Below are 27,623 nucleotides of genomic sequence, written 5' to 3'. Positions count from 1 at the left end.
GTTGAATCAGTGCATTTCCTTCATAGTATTATTAAACATTGAACGATGCATTTGGCAGACATGTAACGTACATGAGTGAATAGCTCGGATTCACAGCTTTACGGAGAGATCAAACTCGACAGGTGTCGCTCGTCATATAAAGAAGATACACTTTACACTCTATTACTATCGTTTAACATGAAAACTAACCTACTACAGTCAATTCTACGATTCTATACTAGTAACACATACATGCAGCGAGCACTACAATGGCAGGTACATTCATATTTGCAGGTATAATATTTGTGTATACAGTCTTTGTATGTGAGTGTGTGTCTGTGGGTGCGTGCGTGTATTTTCTCTTTTTATGACCGTTTGGAATTCGGGCCTGTCTTTCGAAACCCGATCCGTGGCGTTCGCATCTCCTTTGAAGTCACAGAGGAGAGGTTTGGGACTTATCGAAATAGTCATAAAAAGAAGGTCTCGTGATCCATTAGTGTCTGCCGGGCCGGAATCGATGTAAGATTTACAAACCAAAGTTCCGTGAATTGAGGCTTAAACACAGTTTATGGTGGGACCTGCTCATCCTTGAGACTGTGCAGACCCTACAGTTTCCCCTTTCGGCCAGTGAGGTCCCCGTGCGGATCTCGTTGGACGGTAGCGAGGTCGGATGGCACAGATGTCGGACAGCAGGTGGTCCCTACTGGTCCTCGGTCTTTGGGTCGTCGAAGGGAGAGTCCATTTCGATGAGATTTGGTACGTTCTCCATGTTGGTGCCTCCTCTCCTTGGTTTCCTCTTGAAACCCCGGGGAAGGGCAGGCAGGCACTTGTCCATGGACGCTTGCATCCCCTTCATCCTCTTGAAAAGGATGAAGGCTAGGCCTAGGGTCAGTATGTATCCGATTGCCATGGAGAGGCAAAGGGCTGTGTCGGCGGCAGTCCAAGCTTGGGCTATAGGTGAGCTGGTCAGAATGGGCAGTCGGGAGAGTGCTTGGAGGGCGGCGTCGACAGGAGCAATGTCAATTAACTGGGACCCCCCTTTCTCAATCCTCAGTTCCAGCTCGGGGCCAAAGTGAGGTTGTGGTTCATGAAAAGAGGTGGGATCTCCAGTTCTGACTGGTACTCCTCACTTGAGATGTGGTACAAGGCCAGGTCATCGAGGTGGAGGATGGCACCCAGGGGTACCTGGATCCACATGCTTTGACTGGGCAGGCTGACCCGAGTGGCAGTGTCGTGCTGATCGTAAGTCAGGGTGGCGGTGCGAGTGGGAGTGTTAACAAGCCATCGATTGCCCACAATCTCAGCTTGTGTTCCGACGATTTGGGTGCGAGGCTTGGCCTCGGCAGGGCAGCGTGTGTCGCTGATCATGGGCTGTAACCCGCAGATTCCTTCAGTATTGTCTCTGAGGAAAGGTTTGCTAGGGCAGAGGTAATGAATGTCTTTGGTCAAAACACACATGCGTAAATTGGGAGCCAGGTACAGTTGGGGGTTGCTGTCGTGGTATGCTACCACAGCTGGAGTGTGTATCTTGATGTGGGTGTTACCCTTTCCAAAACCCGACATTGACAATGTCTTTGAGTCGGTAGATGTTATCTGGTTCGATGATAGGTAGGTTTAGGAGGAAGGCCAACTCCCTTTGTTCGGGGTCGACATGCAGTAGGATGGCACTACCCAGGGAGTAGGCAAGGTGGGTTTGGATAGGGTCCGTGGGTCTGACGGCAGCAGAGGCCAGCACAGTTTGTACGAGGCTCAGGGGTACGAGGTATGGGAATCCTTCCCATGGCCAGGTTGTCCATGGAGGAGCTCACTTCCCGCAGCATGTCCGTCATTAGAGCAGTGACGAGCTGAGTTTGGGCGAAGTCATTTTGGAAGACAGTAAACAGTTGCTTCCTTGAGTTCACCGTTTGGATCAGCAGGAAACTGTGAGTATAGAGAACCACCACAATACCTTTCCGGGATTTGCAGGTGGTTCGTAGTGTTTGGCTCTGTGTTGCGAGTTGTTTTCTCAGTGGTAGGCGGAGCTTGTTGCGATGCTGATGAGGGGAGCAGGCTGTGATGAGACTCAAGTCTCCCGGTTGGTACAGGTGCAACGGCAGTGGCACCTGCCGTGCCATCAGTAGTTCCGTGGGGAACACCTGAGTTGACTCCTGTATGGTGTCTGTGATGGCCATGAGCATCAGAGGAGGTTTTACAGTCCAGTCTTTCTGGTCGACTGACCGTGGAAACGTGACTCCTCGGTTTTGCAGTGGAGCTCGGGTGCTTTGCGTTTGCAGTCTGGACGTGACGGCAAACTTGACATCCTCTGGCGTGCTCTGCCACATCTTGCTGCATGCTGGGCCAGTACGCCACTTGTTTTAATGTCTCATGAGTGATTCTGGTGCCATGGTGTTTGGCACATGGTGTGTTGTGGGCGTACATCAGTTCACCCCCTTTTGGCCCTGTGGCAGTACAAGCTTTGGCGCAGTGAGGACATCAGGGACATATTTTAGAAAGTTCACTCCCACACGCAGCATGTGGTTGGACTCATGTAGTCGTTTGTGGCCAGGGGCCATCGTGGGACCATATGCCGTGAACGGGAGGTTGGAGGGGTCTGAGTGGTGGCGCAAAACATTTCGCATGGAAGTGTTGGCAAGTTTGGTTGTCAGTGGCAGTGGCAGTAAGGCGGGAAATGTTGCAGGAACAGTCCGCTGGCTGCGGGTTGTTGTTGCCACACTGAGGGTGGGTGAATGGGGTGGGTGTGACCATAGCTTGTTATGCAGTGTGCCAGCCTTGGCAAGGGCATTAGTTTGGTCGTTCAAGCCTTTGTCACGCCCTGGTTGCTTTAAGCATCTTTTCACCTTTTCCCTGTAAGTGATCGTGTCGTGTTTGGGTGATGTCATCACGTGTTTGGAACATGTGTTGACGTTTCACCTGCTTGTTGCATTTAGTCTTGAAACCAGTTTGTTTCCAGCCCAGAAGATGGTATGTGAAACAAGATCTAGCATAGTGTGCGTCTGTGCACATGAGTCCTCTGATGTTATGGACAGAGGAGACTTGAAGGGTTATGAGGGTAGCTGCTGCTTCACCATACTGACGTGACTGGGGACCCCACCTGCCGTTCTGTGGTTGGCAGGGTTGGTTGTTTAACCATCGTACCCCTGCACTTGCCTGTAGGATGCCCTCATGGCTGTAGGAACGTCCATCGACGTAGGCCGTGGGCATTCCTTGGCACGCATTCTCTTTGAGGTACCTGTGACAGGTTGGTTGCTGTTGTTGGGGTACCATTATCTCAAGTGTCAATGCTGGTGTGCTGTTATAGCCGTTTTGGCAGGCAGCTGAATCTCCGCTCCGTGCAGACTTGTGCTTTCTGGCACGTCGTGGCAGTGGCACTTGCTGATTCAGCTTCCTGAAGTCGCTGGTGGGTCGCCACTTGCTGTCTGGTTTGACAATGGACCAGGTAGGGACTGAATAGGTGCTGTTGCATGGGCAGGTGACACCTTTTTCTTCCATGAAACGACTAGTTTCCTGCACTGGTTCATGTGAGGCAATAGGACCATTGTACTGTTTGATGCAGGTGGGAGGAGTGTTTGGGTGTGTGGAAACACCCATTGTATGAAAGTTAGTGAGGCCACAGTCTAAAGAGTCTTTGGCAAATGACACTCTGGATTTGTTCAGGAACTGTTGAAGTTTTTGACAGTCTGCATCATTCTTTGGGACATTTGCATTTTTCTGGATCTGTTGGCCTTTAGGCTCAAACCTTGGGAATGGCCCCTCTGTTGTGGGGTTAGTTGTCAGGTTGGCTGTCAGTGGTGCAGCGCCTTTTTGAGTTTCGCAGGCAGGCTGGTCAGAGACTGTGGGTACTGCAAGGTGTTTGTCCTCCATCAGCTCCGTTCTGTGCACCTGTTCTGTGGGTACCAGTTTGATGGGGGTGATGGAGATGCTCTTGAAGGATGCTGTGAAACTTGTGTTGCTTAAGCTTCCTTCTGGGGCCATGGCAGCTGGTATTAAGTTAATGACTGTTAACCTGAGTTCAAAGTCATAGGGGCTGTGGTCCATTATCCATTCTAGATGATAGGCTTTGGGAATGCTGATGTCTGTGACCATGCATTCGTTGAGCCAACTGTGGACTACATAAGATGACACTTCAGTTAAGGGTGTGGCTTTTAGAGTGAGTCTAAGTTCCACGCCTTCAGGTGAAAGTGTGAAGGAGCCCAGCATGTGGCTTAAGGTTTGACCACATTGCCTGTTGAGCCAAACAGCACCCCCTTTGGTGTAAGGTGGTACTACAGTTTCCTGTGTGTGGAGCCAAACAGCACCCCCTTTGGTGTAAGGTGGTACTACCGTTTCCTGTGTGTGGAGCCAAACAGCACCCCCTTTGGTGTAAGGTGGTACTACAGTTTCCTGTGTGGAGCCAAACAGCACCCCCTTTGGTGTAAGGTGGTACTACAGTTTCCTGTATGTGGATCAGGATGCAGACCTCTTGGGTGGTCTGGCCTGACAGGAAGTTGGCAGTGTTGACAGGGACAACAGGAAGCTGTACAGTCATTGGGGCCCACAACAACTCATTTGCACTGTCCGTGTGAGCATTAGAGTGCATCAGGAGGTCTGGAAGGACCAGGAAGGGATGGGTTAAATGCCGGTTGTTCCATTTGCAGTTCAAAACGCAGATGTCCTTGACAGTCATCATGGTTGGCAGACGAAAGTCTAGTGGAAAGTGTGTTTGCTTGTTGACAAATGGGAGGTCCGGTGTTCCTTCACTGAGAGCACTTAACAGCGTGTGGCTGAAGGCTGAGTTGTCTGCCCACAGTGTGGGAATAATGTCTGTGGTTGTTAAGCCGTTCAGCTGCAGGTCTGGTGTGACCTTGGGGCAGAAGGAGTCAGAGTCTGTGGTGAGCTGAAAGGTGCAGAGGAGCGAACTTGAACTTTGCCCTGGTGCTGAGACGGGGTTCCCGCAGCTAGCTGTGGGGTTTCCCGTGACCTCTGTGACCTGACAGTCTGGCTCAGATGACCTGGGTGACTGGAAAGGCCGCGGTTCTCGTACTTGAGCCCAAATTTTCAGCTGTCTGAAGTCCAATAGGGGCTCAAAGCGATCTAGCAAATCTTTTGCCAATGAGCAGGGGAAACGTGTCCATCGGTGAGATGTATACGGGGTGTACCAAACTCATTGGACCGATGGTTAGATGAATGGGAGCTATTTGTTCAAGTTGGATCTCAGTTTGGCTGTATGACTGCACATTTAGCTCACATTTTTGTGATTTCAGAGTTCGATTTTGTTTCTTTGCTTCATGTCTGAGTCTTTCAAAAGGTTAGTTGACATCAAAGTTAGGTCTGCTCCCGTGTCTACAAGGGCCTCAATCCTCACATCATTTTCCACAGTGATGGCCATGTACAGCTTTCTGGCCACCCCTTTTCGATAAGGTTTCCCAGGAGTCTTGGTACCGGGGCTTGGGTGCTGACCGATAAGCAAGTGGGGCTGGTGTTATGTGATTCGTTTGGGAGGCAGACAACCAAAACGGCACTTTCTGGTACCGTGGCGTCCTGGTCGTCGGTGGGTTGATGTGAGCTGGTTTGCTCGGAGTGTGCGGTTGTTGGCTGAGGTGACTGTGTGATGAGGTCACTCTGTGATGTACTAACTGACTGTGTGGTAAGTCTCTGGTCAACTGTGAGTTGGGTGTGAGGTTGTGTTAAAGGGCTGTCAGGGCAGACGTTAGGGGCAGACCTTGCTTCTAGTCATAAGGAGTCTGACTTGTCCTTCTTTTTGGGCTTTTTCTGGATCAGCTCTTTCAGGACTTTCAGAATCTCCGCAGACTCAGACATAACTGCGTTGCTCGACTCCTGTGAGGGCTCGGACTTGGACTTGTTTGATGCACATCGAGAGGCCTTCTGTCTTTGGCGATTGGGGCTTGAGGCTCTATCCGATGAAGGCCTGCCATTTCTGGGTCGCCGGCTGGTCTCCCATGCGGCCCCGCCCCTTTGGTTGCTGGCTGGATGTGGCCTGTCCCAGAATCTTTCAGAGTGTCCGCTCTGGTGCTTGGGACGGGCGCCCTCGTGGTGAGGCTGCCCTCTGCTGGCTGGGAACTGTCTTGCCTCTCGGTTGAACGGTCTGTCACTGTGGTGTGTGTGTGCGCCCTCTAGGACCAGTTCTGGGCAGTGATCAGAGACCGGGTAGATGGTTGGATTTTTAACAGTCTTTTCAGATATGGCCCTTTGCTTGGAATAAGCTTTGTAGGCTAAATCTCGCAGCTGTTGAATAGACATACTTCGTGGGCAGGCCAGGACTCCCAGATGATGACTTACTGCAGTGTGCAGGTTTCTAAGAAACAAAGTCTTAAAGTTGAAATCTTCCTCCATTCCTGGTTCGTTGCGTGCTCCGAAGTAGGCCTTTCGTATACGGTTGTAATATGCTTGTGGAGTTTCCAGTCGGCCCTGTTTAAGATCCATGGCCGCGAGGAGCCCTTGGTCCGATTCAGGGTCAGAAAACTCTTTGATCAGAGCCTGTCGCAGCAGCTGGTAGTCTGCTTTGACAGCTTCTGGCTGCCGATCCAGGAAGCTGCGCACGTCACGGCTGGACGTGATGCGGAGTAGATACAACTTGTCCCATGCACTCACGTTGGCCACATTTTGCAACAGGAAGTCAATGTCTTGCAAATACGCGTGCACGTCGACACCCCCTGCTGGGTTTGGAGTGAAAGTGGGGATATTCTTTGCTAGCTTGTCCAGCTCTTGGGAATCACGCCATAGCTCGCAGCGCGGCTTTTCTGGGGTGGCTCCCATCCCTTTGCTCCTGACCATGGTTCTTGGAGGCTGGATGTTTTTGGCAGTGGGCTTTCACCCCCCTCGCGAACTAGGGACTCTTGACTGGGGCACTTAGGTCCAGTGGCTAGAGGGAGCTGCATGGCATGCAAGTCTCCTCCCAATTCGCTTTGCAGTTTATAGGAATGCTTTAGTTCTCGGTGCACAGTGTCCAATTCATCTCTAAGATAGTCTCTTTGCTGTTTCAGAGCAGTGATCTCACTTCGGGCCAGTTTAAGGTGATTTTCACAGGCCCGGGCTTTAGCATCTCTTTCTTTCAGTTCAATCTCTGCTCTTGCTAGGAGAGCTTCACCTTGCTGGAGTTTTCCAGTTAGTTCCTCTATGGATTGCTTTTCCATCTGCTCTCTGCGCCCCGTCTCCAAGTGGAGCTCTTCGAGGGCCTTTGGGAGTCTCTCGACTTCCTCCTGTAGCTCAGGATCAGATTCCTCCGCTGTCCTACGCTGATCTGGGGTTTCGAGGAGTAGCTGATCAAGACGATGTTGGGTCTGAGCCTGGTTCCTCCGGGCTTCCTCAGCCTGGAGCTTGAGCGCCGCCGCGACTTCCTGCTCCAGAAGTGCGTTGCTCCTTTCATTGAGCCTTGCCTGGGCGATGAGGTTGTGGGCGAGGCCTCCGATGAGTCTTGCCCATTCTTTGTGACTGTAGCTCTGCATCGGATCGTGGGCCATCAGTCGATTCAAGTCCCCGTCCAGCTGCTCGCGGCTCAGATGCTGGAGGTCGCCGGCGGCATTGGGCAGGAACGGGTTGGTCATGACGCCCAGCCAGGTCTCGAGATGGTCCCAGTGGGTGTCAGGGCTGGATGCTCGTGACATAGTGGCTTCTACTGTTGACGAGAGAAAAACAGCACAACAAAGACAAGAACCAATGCAAGCTTGTGCAGGGATTAGCGGTTACGTAATACGTAATTAGATAATTCTTTTGTGTGGTTCCAATTAACTGGTGCAGACAGTTAGTGGAAGGTAGGTTTGACACTTAATTGTCAAACCAAGAAGGACCACGTAGGTCAATTTGTGTGAGTGAGTGCCGGATTTAACTATAGATTTTGACAGGCGGTAGTTCTAAGAGTCCTTTGGTGACTCTCGCTGCTCGGTCGTCTATCTATTACTCAGTTTTCCGTGGTGGCTCTCACAGGTTCTGCTTCTACGTGAACTGAAAGAAACAAACACAGCAGAAAAGAAAACAGAACAGAGTGGATGCAATTAAATGAGAAATAGAGCAGTAAACAAAATAGAAAGGAATAGACGTAGAATAGCAATAAAACAAAATGTGAAGGGCTAAAGGGGAGAAATTGAGCTTAAACTTCCTATCGCCTCTGGGATTATGACGGGGCCAGGCGAGGGCGCCGTTGAGTCATAAAACTGAGAGGGAGGGTATGGCTTAAAAGTAACAGCGTTGGCCAGAACCTAAAGGAATGAAAGATATGTAATATCTTGTAGTTTTCACTAAGGGAAGGGACTGTACGTTGTTACTCTAGGCCTGGGGTGAATTGCGAGTGCCCAGATGAGAACTCAGTGATGGGGCAGCCTCTCCTAGACGTTCCCACATCCGACTGCGGTGTCCGCGGACGTCCTGTCCTCCTTGCACCACGACGCAGCCTCTCAAACAGTGACCTTCAGCACAATTGCGTTTTCAGGCGAGGTATTAACGCCGACGGCCAGATTGGCAGGTCAAAATTGAATTTTTCCCAACCCCTGAGTCTGACCCCGCAGGCAGTTACTCAAAGGGCGGTTCTGTCGAGCAGAAACAGGGAAATTAAACAAAATTGCCTTGGGTTCCAACTGGACTCGTCGCCTCCCTGCACCTGACACACCCAACCCGCTAATGTCTCTGCGTGCTGCCCGTGGTGTGAGGCCAGAAACGTCCTGCGATTCACACACAGGCACGTGTCAGATTCGCCAGGCCAGGCAACTCCACTTCACTGGAACCCACTGGAACAACCGTCAACTCCCCACCGGGTGCTAGAGGGCCTTGTCTGCAAGTACACAAACAGTCAAGTAAACACAACTTAATTGTACATTCAAATCTCAATTTAAGTCTTGTTTAAACCAAATTTAAATAATCAAGTGTGTAGGATAACAGGATAGGGATCTTAACTGAGCTGGAAGCCGGACAAAAGGCAAAATAAAACAAAACAATTCAGATGCATTTGATTCAAATTTGAATTAAAGCCTGTTCAATTAAATTTAAACCAGTGCATAGAAATAGAATGGGAAAGGAGAGAGAAAAGAAAAACACAATTCAGAGGCACTTGATTCAAACTTGAATTGAACTCTTGCTCAATTAAATTGAAATAAATGCACAGAAGAACAGCGTGGGGCAAAGAGAGGAGAAAGCCTTCCCTATTTGTGAATTCCCTAAAGAGGAGTGCTTCTTGGTAAGCAGAATGCCAACTGATTGACACTACTTAATCTTAAATTACAATTGAATGTTGTTCAATTAAATTTAAAAATAAGTGTATGAAATAAGGGAGGCTTGGGTGTGTGTGTGTATGTTATTGCCAGCCAATAACATACAGGACACAGGACTAAGAGTGAATAGAATACAGCATTAAGTAATACAAGGGAAAGAATTTCCGAAGTAAATAAAGCAAAATAAATAAACAAACAAACAAAAAAAACAATTACTAATAAAATAACATAAAATAAAATAAAATAAAATAATAACTCAAGAGAAAGAGAGGGAGAAGAACCAACAAAACTGAGTTAAACCAAAGGAGTAGAATGGAGTAACATAAAATAAAAATAGAATAGAATAGAATAGAATAGAATAGAATAGAATAGAATAGAATAAGTCTGTGACCAAAGGAACCAAGGAGAGGAAAGGACACACAGATGGCAGGGAATTGACTTCCGGATCCGTCCACACGGGGGAGCACTTCCAGGAAGTGAATTCTCTGGTTGGAAGGGCAACTTAATCTAAATTAAAAATTTAAAACGTGTTTAAACCAAATTTAAATAAGTAAACCACCTTCCAAAAACGATTGGAAAGCATAACCATCAACAAACAGTTATAACAGCAACGTTGAAGTAGTCACGGGCGAATTTGGAGACAATTCAGTTCAACGTACGGAGAGCAGCTTTAACTCAGAACGTCCACACGGTGGCGTTACTGAGTCCACACAACAGTGAAGTAGGGGGGGGTACCCCACCTGGACAGACTGCCCTCTGGCGTCTGGTCAGCGTTACTGCATCCACCTCTGTGATATTTTTAAATTAGCGTTTCAGCTGATCTAACTGCACATATCACATACAAACTCTTTTTAGAATCTCGGCGGATTCTTCTGTGCCAGTTCACTGGACTGGTGCAACCTTTTATCCTAAGTATAAAACTTTGGAACCTCGGGGTTTAGTGACCCCGTTTTTGCACAAATTTTAGTGCACAAATATGTAACTGCAGGATAATTCACTGCTGTTATTAGTCACGCTGGATCAGGGCGTTTTTTCGACTGGCTCCAACTTTACAAGTCAAATCGGATAAAGCAGGTAAACTGTTTTCTGATTAGACTTGTATTTGGTAACGTCTTTTGGGTAGCTAGTCCAATTAGTTACCAAGGGAGCGAGACGCTATTTTTGAATAATTGGACGACACAAATAATTCAATTAAAATAGCGGCAGATAAGGCCTTTGCAGAGATTAAATAGGAAACTCGCTACAAAATCTCGTTTCAGAACACGCTTAATGACGATCAATTCGTTTCATTCAAGCGGAAATTAATATTCAAAACTGTAACTTACTGCAAAGATTGTCGTCCTTCACAGATAAGAGCTTGACATATTAATGGACTGCAGTGTATTTCACGTTCAACAATTTACTACCGTGTTTTTAGACACAAAAGCAGCTTGTTAACGGTGAGTAGTGTGAGGACTTGTGCGTCTTCTCACTGAATAAAGCGCGCATGAACATTAAATCACACACCAATTATTCTACCTGCTTTTTTTTTCAACAACCAAGTTTAAAACGATGCTCGCGAATACTCCACCAAATAAATGTAGCGATGTACAGTTATTAATCAATTTATGGATGAAATATGAATATCATAATTCAGAAAGCTTTATGACGTTCATATATCGACCCAACGGGGAATTAAACATATATGGTGAATTAACTACAACGAATTATAATCAATCACATATATGATTAGTTCTGGTTGAATAATTATGTGGAAAACTATCAGTTCGTCCACCGAAACGGACAATTATCCACAGATTATCATGACAGAAATGTTATTCTCGGGCCGGGAGACTAACTTTCTATCATAGCCTTCAAATATAGAGCAAGGATATTAGAATCAGAACGTTAAAGTGACTCGGTTGTTGCTAAAATGAGCAAGTGAACAAAAAGCATGGATAAAATGAGTTTAATATACGAAACGGGTAATACACAGGTTATACGGCTAAATGGACACAAGTAAATACAAATACATACAAAGTAGAGGGAAAGGCAGAAACGAAAGAGATGATCAAAGCAGGTCAAATTGCAACAGTTCACCTTTAAGAGCCAGCAAGGAACCTCAGTATTTAAGATCGTAAAAACGTTATACTTGCATAGGTTAGTCAGGGTGCTTGGAGTTTTGGAGCGCTCGGTTTGATAGTTGCTTCTTCTTCCGGAGGTTGTTTCGGCGAAGTTTCAAACGAAGGTTTAACTGTTGTAATATGACCGGAAAATAAAGAAGAGAGTCCGTCTTGACGGCAGGAACTCGTGCAGAAAACTTGTGCCACCAAAGACGCGTGTCATGGTGTTTTAAAGACAACAAACCAGAACGCCTTACTGATAACGTCCTCCAATGATAGCGTTGCAATTTGGCGGGTTTCCACATTCCTTTGTCCTGTCTCCCGAATAAATTTATGGTATGTTGAATCAGTGCATTTCCTTCATAGTATTATTAAACATTGAACGATGCATTTGGCAGACATGTAACGTACATGAGTGAATAGCTCGGATTCACAGCTTTACGGAGAGATCAAACTCGACAGGTGTCGCTCGTCATATAAAGAAGATACACTTTACACTCTATTACTATCGTTTAACATGAAAACTAACCTACTACAGTCAATTCTACGATTCTATACTAGTAACACATACATGCAGCGAGCACTACAATGGCAGGTACATTCATATTTGCAGGTATAATATTTGTGTATACAGTCTTTGTATGTGAGTGTGTGTCTGTGGGTGCGTGCGTGTATTTTCTCTTTTTATGACCGTTTGGAATTCGGGCCTGTCTTTCGAAACCCGATCCGTGGCGTTCGCATCTCCTTTGAAGTCACAGAGGAGAGGTTTGGGACTTATCGAAATAGTCATAAAAAGAAGGTCTCGTGATCCATTAGTGTCTGCCGGGCCGGAATCGATGTAAGATTTACAAACCAAAGTTCCGTGAATTGAGGCTTAAACACAGTTTATGGTGGGACCTGCTCATCCTTGAGACTGTGCAGACCCTACATCGAGCTGAATTATTTATGAGTCTAATGCATTATTCAACATATCCATGTCTCCTAGGTAACGGGATGAGGGCAGGGGCCGTGTCTCGAGCTCTGGCATTCAGGCAGGTAATTGTCTAACTCAGCAATCTGCTGTTGTCATGACACCAGTGGCTTGGCTCTCGACATCAAAGCAATTGACACCAATCTCGCCATCTTAACGTGACGTGTTCCCAGACTGTTACAACATCTCCTCTACTTTTCTATCCATTTGCCTCTTTGTCTTCCAACTCACATCCACCCTAAAATTGGGGAAGAGTGTGTCATATGTTTCGAAAATGCTACAAAAATCAGTCTTTTTGACTTGTTTTCCCATACAAATATATACAAATCTCTTAATCTAATGTCAGCTTACCAGAGAAGCAACACTACACAAGATATTAAGGCTTTTCATGGATTGTATCTTTAATACTTGCTGCACTTTACACTATAAACTTCTTTGTACTTTAAACAAGTGAAAAATACATTAAAGACACAATTTATGAAAAGAAGTCTTAACGTCTTACGCAGTGTTGCTTCTTCTGAAATTTTATCTTGTTTTAAGACTTTTTAGATATTTCACATGAAAAATTTGAGATTTTTTTGTTTTTTGTAGCTCTGAATGGCTACATAGTATTTGATATTACTGAGGCCTAATTTTTATCTGAGATTATTGAGATCATGCAATCAAAAATGTTAAGACATACAGTAGGGTCCAAAAGTCTAAGGCCACATAAAAAATCTCTGGGTTGAAAAATCCACATAAACCCGGAAATAAACGATTTTAGGCTCTTGAAATAAGGAACATGAATAGGTAACAACAATAATGAATATTTAAGACTCTGCACTCTTTTTAGGTCACTAATCGAATAAGCAAATTAGTGGCATTAATCATTTGAATGCCGCTGTGCGAAAGATAAAATTTCCTTGCTTCCGCTAAAAGAAAAACAGACAATTCTGCAAACAGGCTCTGTAGAACCTTCATTTCTAGTTTTTCTTCTCTGTTTATTGAGAGAGTTCACAGTTGAGATGCAGGTGTTCACTCATGAATCACACTGGTAGCTATCATTCCACAGTCAGTTTTTATTAAAGCACTGCTGACTGAAAAGCTGACTTGATTTGAGGCTCACTCCCTCTCTCTCCATCTATGTATCCCTGCTGGCCCATACCATCTCATCATTGAGTATGATATTAAGAGTTATTGCCTGCCCCGCTATAGGACTGAATCACACACAGCAGCAGCCGGGAAATTAATGACTAGTTGAACACATGCTTGCTTACACATAAACACACTCTCACAGTAGTGTAATAAATACAGTATTCCCACACATCAGTCTTCAAGTCATTTCTATGACTTGGCAAGATTTTTCCAGTCATGGCTCTAAAATAAAATGCGTGTGTTTACCCTAAGTTTGTGGTCAGTAAGATTTTTTAATGTTTATGAAAGAAGTCTCTTATGCTCAACAAGGCATAATTTGATCAAAAATACAGTAATATTGTGAAACAGTTATTTAAAATAACTGTTTTCTGTTCTAATGTGTTTTTATTTTGAATGTAATTTATTCGCAAAATGACAAATCTGAATTTTTCCAGCAGCCAGTATTCAGTGTCACATGATCCTACAGAAATTCTGATTTATTACTCAAGAAACATTTATTATTATCAGTGGTGAAAACAGTTGTGAGCGACTAGAGTCAGTTTAGATGACATATTCTTATATTTTTTTATGTTTTTTATTCATTTATGCTTGGCTTTAAAGTATTTGATGAGCTAACTTTGCTGTTTGTGAGTGCAACCCTGATTTTTAAAAATGTATCAAGTTATCACGAATGACTGGAAAAGTCAGGAAGCTTCACTGGTGTGAGACACTGCGCTTACAAGGAGAAATATTTGATGCAATTTTTTAGCTGAGTATATCTAGAAAAATCATTTTCCGTAAAAAACGTAAAAATGTCCATGACTTTTTGAAGCCTTAAAATAATACTTAAAAATTCCCTCACAATTTCACGTGTTGCACGACTGTGGGAACTCTGTAAATAAAGCAAGGAAAGAGTATAACAGGCACACACAATCCAATAGGATCTGTCAGACTGTGCCGTCTCTGCTCTGCTCGCTTTCAGCCCTCCCTAAAGCTCCCCGCACATGCTCCCTTTCTCTCCTTCACACATTCACTAACACAAACATTTCCCTTTATCATTACTCCTGTTCAACATGTCACCATGGTAATCTGACAGCTGACTGTACAAGGAATTTCAACAGTTTACAACAGTATCTATATGTATTTTATTTAACATATTTTGCCCCAGTCAGACATCAGATTCTATATCCATCCTGCTCGTCTGAGACGACTGCTATCTTGGGATAGTTGGTCCATATCTAAAAAAATATGACATTTTGACAGATACATTTCTAACTGATATATGAATGTTCTTACGTTTGCAAAGGCCTTCCCTGTTCCCCATGCAAGTAACTTCTCAAAGATCTTTCTGTTTCTCTGAGTTTCTGCCCTGTACCTCCTGGAACGCAACCAATATATACGCACTGGTATAAAACACTAGCATGTAAAGCAAAAAGTAATTTAAATGGGCAATTCACCGCTTGTAAGACGGACTTTTAAGAAAATGCAGTTTATGCAGTAGAAATGTTGGGGGGAAAAGTTTTTGGTTTTACTACCCCCTGACACGTTTTGCATCATCTGGCGGACGAAGGTAACAAAAAAGGTACACATTGTTTGTTTGCATATATTTTAACAATGCAAATCTGTTTAATAAATTCACTTTGTGTTATTCTGAATCCAGTATTTTCAGTGTGGTCTCAGACTTTCAGACCCTACTGTATCTTTCGCAAATTCGCAAAAATGCCTAAAAACATTTGAACAGGTCTGATTTGTTCATTTAGTTCTTTGGTTTGAAATGTTGAAGAGCACAAAACATGACCTAGATCAGTGAATTTCCTCCTCCACACCACACACACTGAGCTCCGGGACGTGAAGCAACAAATCTGCCGTAAACACCAGGTGAGGCCATTCAGCACCGTCCTCTTTGTTTTCGCTGCTGTGTAAATAAATTGGACTGTGAGATATCGTGAAGACTACAAATCAGTGCTGCTGTTCCTGCCGTCTGTGCCTTCTGTACCACCTTCTGTGTCATCTCCTTAAATCATCCTCCGTGTCAGCAAACATCTAGACGTTTCACAGTGTGACATGCAGGTCTGTACAATCCTTCATACCTCAGCATTGTTTAGTACTTGATTCTCATTGGTTGCCACACAATCCAAGGTGCTGATTAATATGGCTATCGAGTATTTCCAGTTTTGCAGACCGCATTAAAGTTAACTTAGGAGAGCGTTTTAGGGATGGATACCAATGTAAGCACATGAACAAGTGATTTCCGTGAAATAATTGACTCTGAACTGCTTAAGTGTTGAAATTTTAATGCACACCTGAGGTGTAACAGGCAATTGGATTCGCATCATGCCACATTACGACCTCAGGTATGCGTTAAAGTTTTCAATATTTCAGCGGTCCATCGTTAATTATTCCAATTTTGAGACTGAGGTCGTGTGATAATGAAAATGCCTGACCTTCCAACTGTGCCGCAGTGTTTCTCTACACTCAAAGACTAGGTTATAACTTTCTAAGTAAGAGAGAAATTACAAAGTTTAGATCGTAAGGAAATGTTTGTGTCCTCAACATTGAACTGAGCTGAGCTAAATGATGACACTATTGTCTTGTGAAGAGCTGCTTACAGCTGAATTGAATTTGTTTTATAATGGAGGAATTATGCAACATGAACACTGTTATTTTCTTGTTTATTACTGTGAAGCTGTATAAACACACTATATACTTATATATGTGACTTGACTTGTTTCGACTCCCTGAAAGCTAAATGCCACAATAAGCCGTAAAACGACAACCAATCAGAAGACCTTTGAAGCTTGATGTAATGTTTTAATATCAAGCTATGTCGAGCAAAAACTCAGATTAACATGGAAGAGATGCAATTTTATCGCATGCAGCTTTATCAGGTCATGCTTGTTCAGTGCACGCCATTACCTGCTGGGTGTAGAGATGCATGAGATTGAGTGTTTGCGTGTGAAGTGTTACCTGCATTTTACGGAGCTGTGCGAGCTGTTTGCGCAGATCTGTGGCGTTCTGTTGTAAGTCGTGCAGGTGAAGCTGCATCTGTAGCCTGGAGACGGTGGAGGCCTGAGAGGTCCCAGATGAAGGCGGAGGCATCAGTGCCAGCGGGGCAGATGGAGTCAGTGCTAATAACCACAACACAAGACAAAAAAAACCCCCAAACAAACAAAAAATCAACACTGTGAGTTTGAATGACACACTCAATCAAATATGAATTAGTTTGAACTTACCCATCTACACCTTCTAAACCAGCATATTTAGTCCCGCTCCTGAAGATCGACCTTCCAACAGAGTTTATGATGCGTTCATGTTGCAACGAATGCGTTTAAAAGTTGAGCACACATAAATGCGACCAAAAATCATCGATTTTCGTTAATGATGCCTTCAAGTGCACCTGGGAAGCTCCTACAGCAAAGTTGCTTTTACAATGTCACATATTCAAGGTAAAAACACACTGTTTCACATGATTTTGGTAGTTTGATACACGCTCCGAACCACTGTTTCGAAACAAAAGATTCGTAAAGCTTCGAAGCTTCATGAAGCAGTGTTTTGAATTTGCCCATCACTAGATATTGCTGAATAAAGTCGTTAGTTCGTTTTTTTTGGACATAAAAAGCATCCTTGTCCCTTCATAACATTAAGATTGAACCACTATTCTCAAATTAACTGTTTTAAATATGTTTTTAGTTGCTTTCTGGGTGTTTAAAAGTGTAAATTAACTTCCTGTCAATAGAGGCCTCACTGAGCCATTGGATTTTATCAAAATATCCTAATTTGTGTTCTAAAGATGAACAAAGGCTTTATGGGTGTAAAACAACATGAGGGTGAGTAATAAATGACATAATTTTCATTTTTGGGTGAACTAATCATTTAATATGAATAAAGCAAACAGTGGTAAGATTTTTGTTTTTGAAAAAATTATCTTATACTCAGCAAGGTTGCATTTATTTGATCAAAAATGCATTTTAAAATAATTGTTTTCTATTCTTTTAAGCAATCTATACCTGAGATGTCAAACTGAATTTTCAGCGTCATTACTCCATTTCAAAAATCATTCTGATATGATGATTTGATGCTTAAGAAACATTTCTTATTATTGACAATGTTGAAAACAGTTGTACTGATTAATATTTTTGTGGAAACTGTGATATTTATTTTCCACTTGAAGTTTGCATAATTTCAAATTGAGGGCAGGAAATAATTACAGCCGATTTTATTGATCATAATAAGCTTTGAATATCAATGGTTCAGTATAGTTTCTACATATTCTGTGTACTGAAGAAGAATTATAAAGCTTGCCAAAAAATATTTAGCTGGTTTATGAGGAGACCAAAGAACATTTCCCATCATTCTCCATGAAAGCAAGGAATGATAAAATAAACAGATAAATACACAATTACACACCTAATGTGCATCCTTTGCTCTTTATTTTGCTTCATTATATCTGTCTTTAAGTGAAAATAAAGAGAAAGAAACTGCCCAGCAAGACTGACTCTGACCAAAATCACTTAATCATATCATAATTACGATTTCTGAAATTGTAAGAAGGAACTTCCCAGGAGGATTGAACACAGCATTATTTCCATCCCTGTCCTAACACACCCGGCTGTAATTTCAATCAAGTGAACCCCATGACCTTGACTAGCTGGATTGGCTGCATTTGATTAGGATTGAGGCTAAACTCTGCGGGAAGGAAGATCTCCAGAAACCAGATTGAGTGCTTTTGCTCTACACCCATCCTTCCCTGTGATTTCAGACAGAGATACACTAACCCGCACACACACAAAGCGTGTCGTCACCTCCAGGGCCCACTGAGGAACATGCTGTTAGTGAGGAATACAGAGATACCAGCACTCTCCAGTCAGTCGTTTTTAACAAAAGGGTACATGTACTGATTCTCCAAGATTCAGGAAATGAGAATACTGACACATCATCCTAACACTTCATTTTCAGTGAGTGAATGTGTCAAGTTTAGGAGTGAAAACAGACTGAGGGAGAGAAATATCTAGTGCAGGCAGGCCGTAGAGAAGAGATACCGTAAAAAGCTACAGTGGGAACAGGCATTAAATAAGCAGAAGGATCACATTTTTGTAAAAACAGACACGCACACTACATAGACCGGGAAAGACACGCCAATCCACATTAAACATGAGAGAGCAGAGACAAGGCTACCTTTCTTCTTCAGCGGGCCAGCTGTAACATACAGTAGAAGCTGTCAGCTTGTTCCAGTTTACTAAATAGGTGTAATGAAGCAAAGAAACAGAGTGCTGAATTGGACCTGTCGTGGATCAGATTCAAAGGGGGAGACTAGGACTCATGGGATACTCTCTCGATGGCCCATTACTGAGTCAATTTAGACTCACCTCTCAAACCGTGGAGAATCTTCAAAGACAAATCTAGCAAATCAAAACTGGTGGCAGCCTTTGAAAGGCTGACCATTCAAGAAGATGTTCTCTGAGGACCCCAGTAACAGATTTGAGAAGGAGAACGAGAGGGGGAAAAAAATAGAAAACCAAAGAAAAAAGTACTATCTAATATAAAAGTCTATCCATGAAAACTTTAAGGTTATTGTGACAAAGAAGAACAAAGTAGGGTCCTTCATTCAAGTGCACTCTGTTTGAGAATATCAGTATTTCAAGCCTGATCTACCAAGAACACAATATTAGACATATCAGACATTCGCTTGACAGCCTGCCTCATGACTGCTCTGGGCAACCATAGAGAAAAAGCTGGACTCACTTCCTGTGGCGGAGCCGTCGCTGGTGGATTCGGTCTTCTCGCTGGAAGAGAAAGGGAAGGGCCGTGAAAAGTCCGCCCCCTGGTCCGGAGGGCAGCCCGCCATCATGCAGAGACGCAGCAGGCCGCATCTGAGGATCATACAGCCATGATACTACCACTGTACTACAGCACCTGACTCTACACTGACGCTACACTACTCTAGCATGTACTGTACTACAGCAATACTACACTTGCCTTCTCTGTGCCTAATAATGGGTTATGCTACAATCTACTCTACTATCAAAGCACTGCAACTGTGTCTTTCACTATTTCCACACTTCACAATTCCTCTGAGTAAAACAGCTTTGTTTAAAGGTGCCATCAAACGTTTTTTTTACAAGATGTAATATAAGTCTAAGGTGTCCCCTGAATGTGTCTGTGAAGTTTCAGCTCAAAATACCCCATAGATTTTTTTTAATAAATTTTTTTAACTACCTATTTTGGGGCATCATTAAGAAACGATGGTAACTTTAACCACATTTAACAGCACATTAGCAACATGCTAACGAAACATTTAGAAAGACAGTTTACAAATATCACTAAAAATATCATTATATCATGGATCATGTCAGTTATTATCGCTCCATCTGCCATTTTTCGCTATTGTTCTTGCTTGCTTACCTAGTCTGATGATTCAGCTGTGCACATCCAGACGTTAATACTGGCTGCCCTTGTGTAATGCCTTGAACATGAGCTGGCATATGCAAATATTGGGGTCGTACATATTAATGATTCTGACTGTTACGTAACAGTCGGTGTTATGTTGAGATTCGCCTGTTCTTAGGAGGTCTTTTAAACAAATGAGATTTATATAAGAAGGAGGAAACAATGGAGTTTGAGACTCACTGTATGTCATTTCCATGTACTGAACTCTTGTTATTCAACTATGCCGAGGTACATTCAATTTTCCATTCGATGGCACCTTTAACCTATAGCACTATTAAAACACATTCACTACCATTCAAAAGTTTGGGTTACACTTTAATTCAAGGTGATGTAGTTACATTGTACTTACTCAAATAAGTACTGAGTAATATTAATTAACTACATGTACTTGCTTGTTATAGTGATGTTTCTATTAATTAAAGAATCCTGAAAAAGGAGCACATCTGTTTTTAACAGAATAATACGATCACAGGAATAAATTACATCTTAATATATATTAAAATAGAAAACAGTTGTTTTAAATTGTAATAATATTTCAATATTATTAATAATAATGTAATATATGACTGTTTTTACTGTATTTTTGATAAAATAAACACAGCATTGATGAGTATGAGAGACTTATTTCAAACACATTTAAAACATCCCAAACTTTTGGACGGTAGTGTATTAGAACTGAGCTATTCAACCCAATATAATACTGAGATTCATATTTAACTAGCTTCCTTTATAATCCAAAACAATTAAACACTATGCTCCACCACAACTGGCTTTGATGACGTACAAGAATAAGCAATGAACTCTCACTTAACACTATCTTTAAGACCTATTCACACCAAGTGTCAATTATGAGCACAATTTTGATTCAAAGATTTGAAACAAAATCCTTCTAAACACCAAGTGAACAGATTTGCACTTTGATTATCTGATTAAAAAAAGTGTCACTAAGCAACAGTATTTGCATCAGGCATAGTGTGAACAATTTCTATCCTAACTCTACCTAATATTAACTGAAAACCCTATTTACTGAATTTTTCTCTTTATATAATGCATTTGTTTCTAAATGTCTACTCAACGCTTTTACCTCAACACACTTTCTTTGTGAGGTAATAATCTAAATAATATTAATTTCCTGACAAAATATTCCACAGTTGGTGTGAATGACTTGACACATTGAATATGAATGACAATAAATGTCCAGCAACATTAAAGCACCGATACAAAGAGACTCATGGCGATCGCAGGACAAAAATACCACCAGCACACACAATTTCAATACAAGCACTTTACATTCAACAAGTAAAGACATATTTGCAAGCTTTTGAAACATAAGAAAAGCCAATGGCTATATAGCAAACATGAGAAAGCAGGATATTACGGCATGAAAACAAAATGGCACCATGCTAAGAACACTGAATAATTGTGAAATGGTTGAATGCATTATGTAAACCGGAATTTTACAGTTAAAGTGCATTTCACACGGTACGCAGTCTTATGTACAGGTGTTTTCCATACAATCGAGAGGTATTATGGAATGTGTTAGCATAACAATACTCAATGCTAGAGAGCAAAAACATACTGCATCTCTGAATTACCGTAAATACTGTATTTCATGTTGCATGTGATAATTAACTAAAAAAAATGACTAAAATACCTTAAAATGTCATTTATTTCTCCATAAAAGTGATTTTTCCTGATAAAATAAGTTGAAGAGGGAACTCGCAGCTACTGTGTACCGTGTACAATGGCCTTTATGTGTCAAATGTTTAATGTGGTTGGTACATCAGAAACCTGTCATGTCTGATGGTCTGTATGAGTGAGATGACTTTTATAGGTTGGTTTTGTCAATGTAAGTGAGCATCTGATTGGCTCTGGTTCCATGTAAATGGATCATAGATGGCTCTATGGATGTAGTGATGTCTTACGTGCTGTCGCTGTCTGGTGCTCGGGTTAGGACGCTCTGAACCAGTCCAGTTAGACTGGCTATCTGCTTCTCCATTGCCTCCATACGATCCCTGCTAACAAGGCAGACAGACAATGGATAAGTGTACACTTTTTAAATATACATTTTCTAAGAGTTTTCAACTTAAACTTTCTCCTAAATATTAGGTCCTGTAGGCAGGTTAGTAGATGTTCCATTACCTATCAGCAACATCACTCAGGGTGTCTCAATACATATTAAGTGCCATAACCCGAGTGCAGGTTTTGTTTTGCAGAGTAAAAACAATTTAGCTGTTGGATGAATCTGTTTGGGAGGAGACTGAGTAAAAATAACCTAGTCTCTTTTTTAAATGTGCCACACAATCGCAGGACTTCTTTATAAAAAGACAATGCCAAAAATAATGCATATGAGCCAAATAAGGAGGACCACAGTAAAGATAAAGAAAACTATTTTACTTTGTGTATTCATGTTGGTTTCATATTGATTTTGAAAAAAAAAAAAAAAAAACATTTTTCAACAAAAGTTGCAATTTAATTACTTTAAAAAAGTTGTGTTGTAACCATGTGACATTTTACAGCCTAAACTAACCTTTTAATAAACATATTTTAAGAGACTTACTGACCTTGACACACATTGATGAGGGTATGCAGGGGTACCCTCTATGATATCACTTCTTGTTTTTTTGTTTTTTGCGCCAAATTTTTGATTTCTTTAAATATTAATAGGCAGCGAAGCCGTTTTGTTAAAATATATTATTTCTAGGAAAAAGTCATAAATGTTTATGCATTCCTACATCATAGTTCAAAAGTTTGGGGTCAGTAACACATTTTTATTTTTTTTTAAGAAATTAATACTTTGATTAATCAAGGATGCATAAAACTGATTAACAGAAACAGTAAAGGCATTTATAATGTTACAAAAAAATCGTTCCCAGCATTTTATAATGATTTCTGAAAGATCATTTGTCAATGAAGACGGGAGTAATGGCTGATAAAATTCAGCTTTAGTGACCAAAAGTGATGCCTGGTGGGGATATTTGTTTTTAATGACCCTACAAGTTTGATTAAACCATTAAAATATGAGTAAAATATTTTCAATATGAGCCTTGAGCAGCGTAAGAGAATTCTTTCAAAACTGCCATTCAAAAAAATCCTACCAACACCAAACTTTTGAACAGTAGTGTGCTTAAAGGTGCTAAAGAAGATGTTTTGTTTTATACATTTTTGCAATATTACTTGAAACTGTCTTTACTAACTGATAAAAGACTATTTATTAGGTGCACTGAAAGGAATAATATTAATATACATCATCTGTGCACGAGGTAGGGCCGTAAAAACATCAGCCAATCATTTACGTGATCATCGCGTAAACGATTGGCCCTCTGGCTTGTCAAACACTGCCATGACGTTCCTTGTGAGAGACGAGCGCGGCTGCGCGCTCCAGTAACTTTCCACACTCCACAGGCGCCGCATGCAATATTTTTGTCCAGAGACAGGAGTAACAACTGCAGATTATGAGTTACCTGCCGTGAGTCCCACATAATGAATCCACTAACACGACACAGAGAATGCCCGTGGTAAACACTCGTGTTCCAATACTCGTGCACGACTTTTGGGAGGCGTTCCCTCGAAAGCAGGAGGGGTCGTTCTTATGCATGCGCTCATTTCAAAAACTCAGTAACAGTCTTTGGATTCTCAGTCGACGAAAAGATCCTCTTTAGCACCTTTAAGGATATTTGTGTCTGGCATTTGCAATGATAAATTCTGCTTATTAATTTGTTTGTTCAGAGTGTGTAGACTGATGTACACTTCTTGTCAATAAAAATGTGTGTCTGTCAAAGAAAAAGTGCATAAATGTCCTCTCAAATTCGCAGCTACCCTGTACCACATACACGGACATACACTATTGCCAGTGCTCACCGTGTATCCGTCTCGCCCCCAGACAATGGCGAACCAAATCCAGGCCCCTTATTACCATCTCCTAGGGGTTCAGAACTGGAGCTGGGTCTGGACTTCGGACTCTCTACAAACACAGAAGAGGAAGCGGAGTCCTTGCGGAAGGTCGTTCTCACAGGTGACCCTCGGCTTGGAGACCCGGTGAACGAATCCCTGTCACGCAGCTGCACATCGGGAATCTTCTGCGGAGAGGAGGGCGGCAGACGAAAGCCCATGCCGAGCGTAGAGCTGCCATATGTATCAGAGTATAGAGAACCTCCGGGTTTATACAGGCTGTCCTCTAGGTCGCTTTGCAGCGCTGCGGCTGAGTATGTACTGAGAGAGCGCACCGAACCTCTGCGGTACAGCCCTCCTGACACAGGGAAGCCGAAGGGGTCAGCGATGGTGGCCAGGGACTGAGTAGAAGCGATACTAAGTCGACCCTCATGCATCAAGCTGTAGGGATCAGCATAAAGACCTTCATTCTTCAGGAGGACCATGTTTTTGCCAGACATCTCCTCGTCAGGTTTGACATCGCGGCGCTCCAGGATGGCCGAGGAGGACGGGGTTAGGCCCTGAGCCTGTCCGTGAGAGGGCGAAGGGTGGTGGGAGTGGGATGGATGCTGGGGGCCCTGGGGGTGAGGGTGACCCGGACCAGCGAAAGAGGGGGGACGACCTCCGCTGTAGGAGAGACGGGATCGGGAAGGGGAGCCGGAGGAGGGTGAGGCAGTGGAGGAAGGAAGAGTGTTGAGGCGACGGGTAGGTGACGAGTCCCTGGATGTGTAAACCATCTCTCTCTAAAACAAGAAAAAATAATAGCATTTTATGAATACATCACTCTGAGCGACTTTATATGAATCCAAGTTGTAGGAGATTTAAAGCACTGAATACATGAACATAGAAATGATAAAGGGAAGTCATTCCGTTTTACATTTTGAAAAGGAAGTGACATCATTTGTGTTTTCAGAGAAGCCAAGTTCATAAATTGCCAAGTTTTACTCTGATTTAATATTTAGAATTTGTTTGAGATTTGTCAAGCATAACATGTTTATTTTACTTTTCCTAAACATGTTTGTTTTGTACGATTTATAAGAGCAGAATAATACATATTAATTTGTATCTATTTACATTCATATGGCACAATACAATTTATTGGCACTTATGGACATTATTTGTCGCATATAATGTTTAAAATCCTGTAGACATTTACTGTAAAAACCACCTTTAAAAATTGAAAAGGCATCAGTTTCATAGATTTACTCTGCTACACTCATAGTTAGAAGTGCTAAGTGGATATGTGCCAAAAATCATTCAAATGCGAAAATGTGGTGCTGACAAATCAAACATCTCGAAGCAAGAGCAATCCTCTGAGGCTTAACACAAAACCAAGAGCAGAGTTCTAGACTCATTGCCCCATTCTCTACTTCTCTCTCACTTTCCTTTCACTGGCCTGTAATTCAACTCCGGAGAGCTCTATTCACCCTATTCACTCCTTTCACCCAGCCTAGCTAAAGCTACTGGCATAACATTGGATTACATGAGACTGTATTCAGATTTCACCAGCACTTCTGAGTGAGCGCATATAATATACTAAGCTACAATGAGCAGAAGAAGAGCTTTTAAACTCTCCATTCACAAACACCAGGAAACCCACACTCATCTATTAGATCCTTTTTTTCTGCCTGGTTGCATCTCAGTATCTTTCACTCTCTTTTCACCTCTCCTTTCTAATCTTGCATATCATTTCATAACTTGTACTGTATATCAGCTTTTCAGTTCACTTGCATTTAGGCCACACAGCTTGTTTTGTTTTATCTTAAGGCACTCGTCCATCTTTTCTTTATATACTTTGCTTCTTTTTCCCTCTTCTCATCTCTGTTCCCTTTTGTTCTCCTACTCTGAGAGTAGTCAAAACGTACTGAAGCATTACAGGGATATAGCTTGTTAGCCTGCATACACGGACACATTCAAGTAAATGCAAGGACACACTCCAGGGAGCAGTTGACATGTTCTGTCCAGAGTTCTGCTGTAGAGTTTCAATTCGAGAGGTAATATGAATAAATTCAAAGAAGCCAAAAGGCACAATGAACTTGTTACTGCTGGTTGCCACTTTGGAATTGCTTTTATCTTAATTAATTAAAAAAAGTTACACTTTATTTTAAGGTGGCCTTGTTACAGTGTAATTATACAATTAAGTACTGAGTAATAATAATTAACTACATGTATTAACTATATAATTAAGGTTAGGGTTAAAGTGTTAGTTCCCCCAAAAATGGAATTTCTGTCACTAATTACCCACTCTCATGTCGCCCCAAACCTGTAAGACCTTCGTTTGTCTTCGGAACACAAATTAAGATATTGTTGATGAAATCCGAGGGTATCTGATCCACACATAGACAGCAACGACATTGCACCTTTTGTGATCCAGAAAGGTACTAAAGACATCGTTAAAACTGTCAACGTGACTACAGTGGTTCAACCTTAATATTATGAAGCGACGAGAATATTTTTTGTGCGCAAAAAGAAAACAAAAATCATTTAACGATCTAAACGCAAAGTGTAAAGCGCAGGTTCACTCAGGGCATGTCCAAATCCACTTTTGCAATTTTAACGACGGAAAAACGGTCCGTGCGGCGGGGCGCATTTTTCAAATGGGTTGTCCCTATTCTCTTAATGAGTAATGGGCGTAACGTTCAATAAACCAATCAGAGTGTCATCTCCCATTCCCTTTAAGAGCGAGATGTGCTCGCGCCATGGCGGAGTGCTATTTACATGGTGGAATTTGTTGCCGGAAAAGCTGAACACTTTTCAAGCGAAGAAACCGATCTGCTCGTGCACGAAGTTAAAGCGGGCTTGCAAAGGCAGGCTTTCAAATAGCTCCGCGCGATGAGTCAGTTAATATATATGTGTGTGTATTGGCACGATTGTTCAATTAATTAGCCAATTTCGTTCATCATTATAAGTAGTAATAGGCTGAATTGAAAATTGGTAGCCTAATTCTAATACACGCAATGACTATTCATCATTACATTTTTATATTTATGTAGCCTACACAATAATATTCTTTTACACTGTAATCCTTTTGTTTTTAATATTTGGCATGTTTGTGTGATGCGCATCCCTGTGTGTAATAAGCAAAGTCAACACGCACTGCTGACGCACCCAGAGGCGCAGTTTCTACCAACGCGCTCTAACAAAAAAATATTGCGCCATTGACTTTAGACTTTAGACCAGGTTTGAGTTGGTCTATGGCGCAGTCTATTTCAGCTCCTTAAAATAGCAATGCACCTGAACACACCTCTTTTTTAGACCAGCACGCCCATGGGCGCACTAACTGGCGCAAATGCATTTACTAATTTAAGGACGTGGCGCTGAACGGGAAAACGCACTTGCGCTGCGCCTTGCTTCGCATTTCGCCGGATGTATTATAGGGCCCAATGACTTTAATCAACAAATTCGTCTGTCCCCATCATACTGCTACGCTATTTTCGTCGCAGAGCTTCAGTGTTTATGTCTGAACGGGCGGCTCAGCATTGATACCCTCGGATTTCATCAACAATATCTTAATTTGTGTTCTGAAGACAAATGAAGGTCTTACGGGTTTGGGTAGACATGAGTGTGAGTAATTAATGACAGAAATTTAATTTTTGGGTGAACTAACCCTTTAAAGATTGGTTTAGGGTTACTTGCATATAACTATGCATAATTGGGTGTTATTACTAAAGTAACTACATGTAAAAGGTGTAACAGGGACATTAAAATAAAGTGTTACCCAAAAAATAAAAGCAGCAAACTAACCTAAAAAAAAAAAGAACTATAGGTGTGTCCCAATTCGCATACTTATGCACCATTCTATGACATTAAGTATAAATGGTGCGAGTAGTGTGTTTACACTGAAAATTCCAAAAAGAAAAAGTACACTTGAAATACCCGGATGAT

General features: G+C 42.4%; 1 protein-coding gene across 19 annotated transcripts in view; it reads right to left on the bottom strand.

The window, feature by feature from the left end:
- The window catches only part of srcin1a (SRC kinase signaling inhibitor 1a), a 71,107-nt gene that overhangs the window by 18,150 nt on the left and 25,334 nt on the right, over positions 1–27,623 (bottom strand). For 11 of the 19 annotated variants that reach the window (XR_010894635.1, XM_067382326.1, XM_067382328.1 and 8 more), the window contains 5 exons: positions 23,670–24,481; positions 21,734–21,826; positions 19,104–19,231; positions 18,537–18,557; positions 16,329–16,489 (listed from right to left, as the gene is read on the bottom strand). Coding sequence is in view for 18 of the 19 variants with exons in the window: in XM_067382326.1 (XP_067238427.1) it covers positions 16,329–16,489; positions 18,537–18,557; positions 19,104–19,231; positions 21,734–21,826; positions 23,670–24,481 (1,215 nt within the window). In the remaining variant the exon portion in view is untranslated. The remainder of the gene's footprint in view (positions 1–16,328; positions 16,490–18,536; positions 18,558–19,103; positions 19,232–21,733; positions 21,827–23,669; positions 24,482–27,623) is intronic. The other 8 variants (XM_067382316.1, XM_067382320.1, XM_067382322.1 and 5 more) reach the window with 6 other exon arrangements.

The sequence above is a fragment of the Chanodichthys erythropterus genome, chromosome 3 (genome assembly GCF_024489055.1).
Source record: "Chanodichthys erythropterus isolate Z2021 chromosome 3, ASM2448905v1, whole genome shotgun sequence".
NCBI lineage: Eukaryota > Metazoa > Chordata > Actinopteri > Cypriniformes > Xenocyprididae > Chanodichthys > Chanodichthys erythropterus.
The sequence above is the reverse complement of the archived record's forward strand: the minus strand, read 5'-3'. Positions and strand labels throughout refer to the sequence as shown.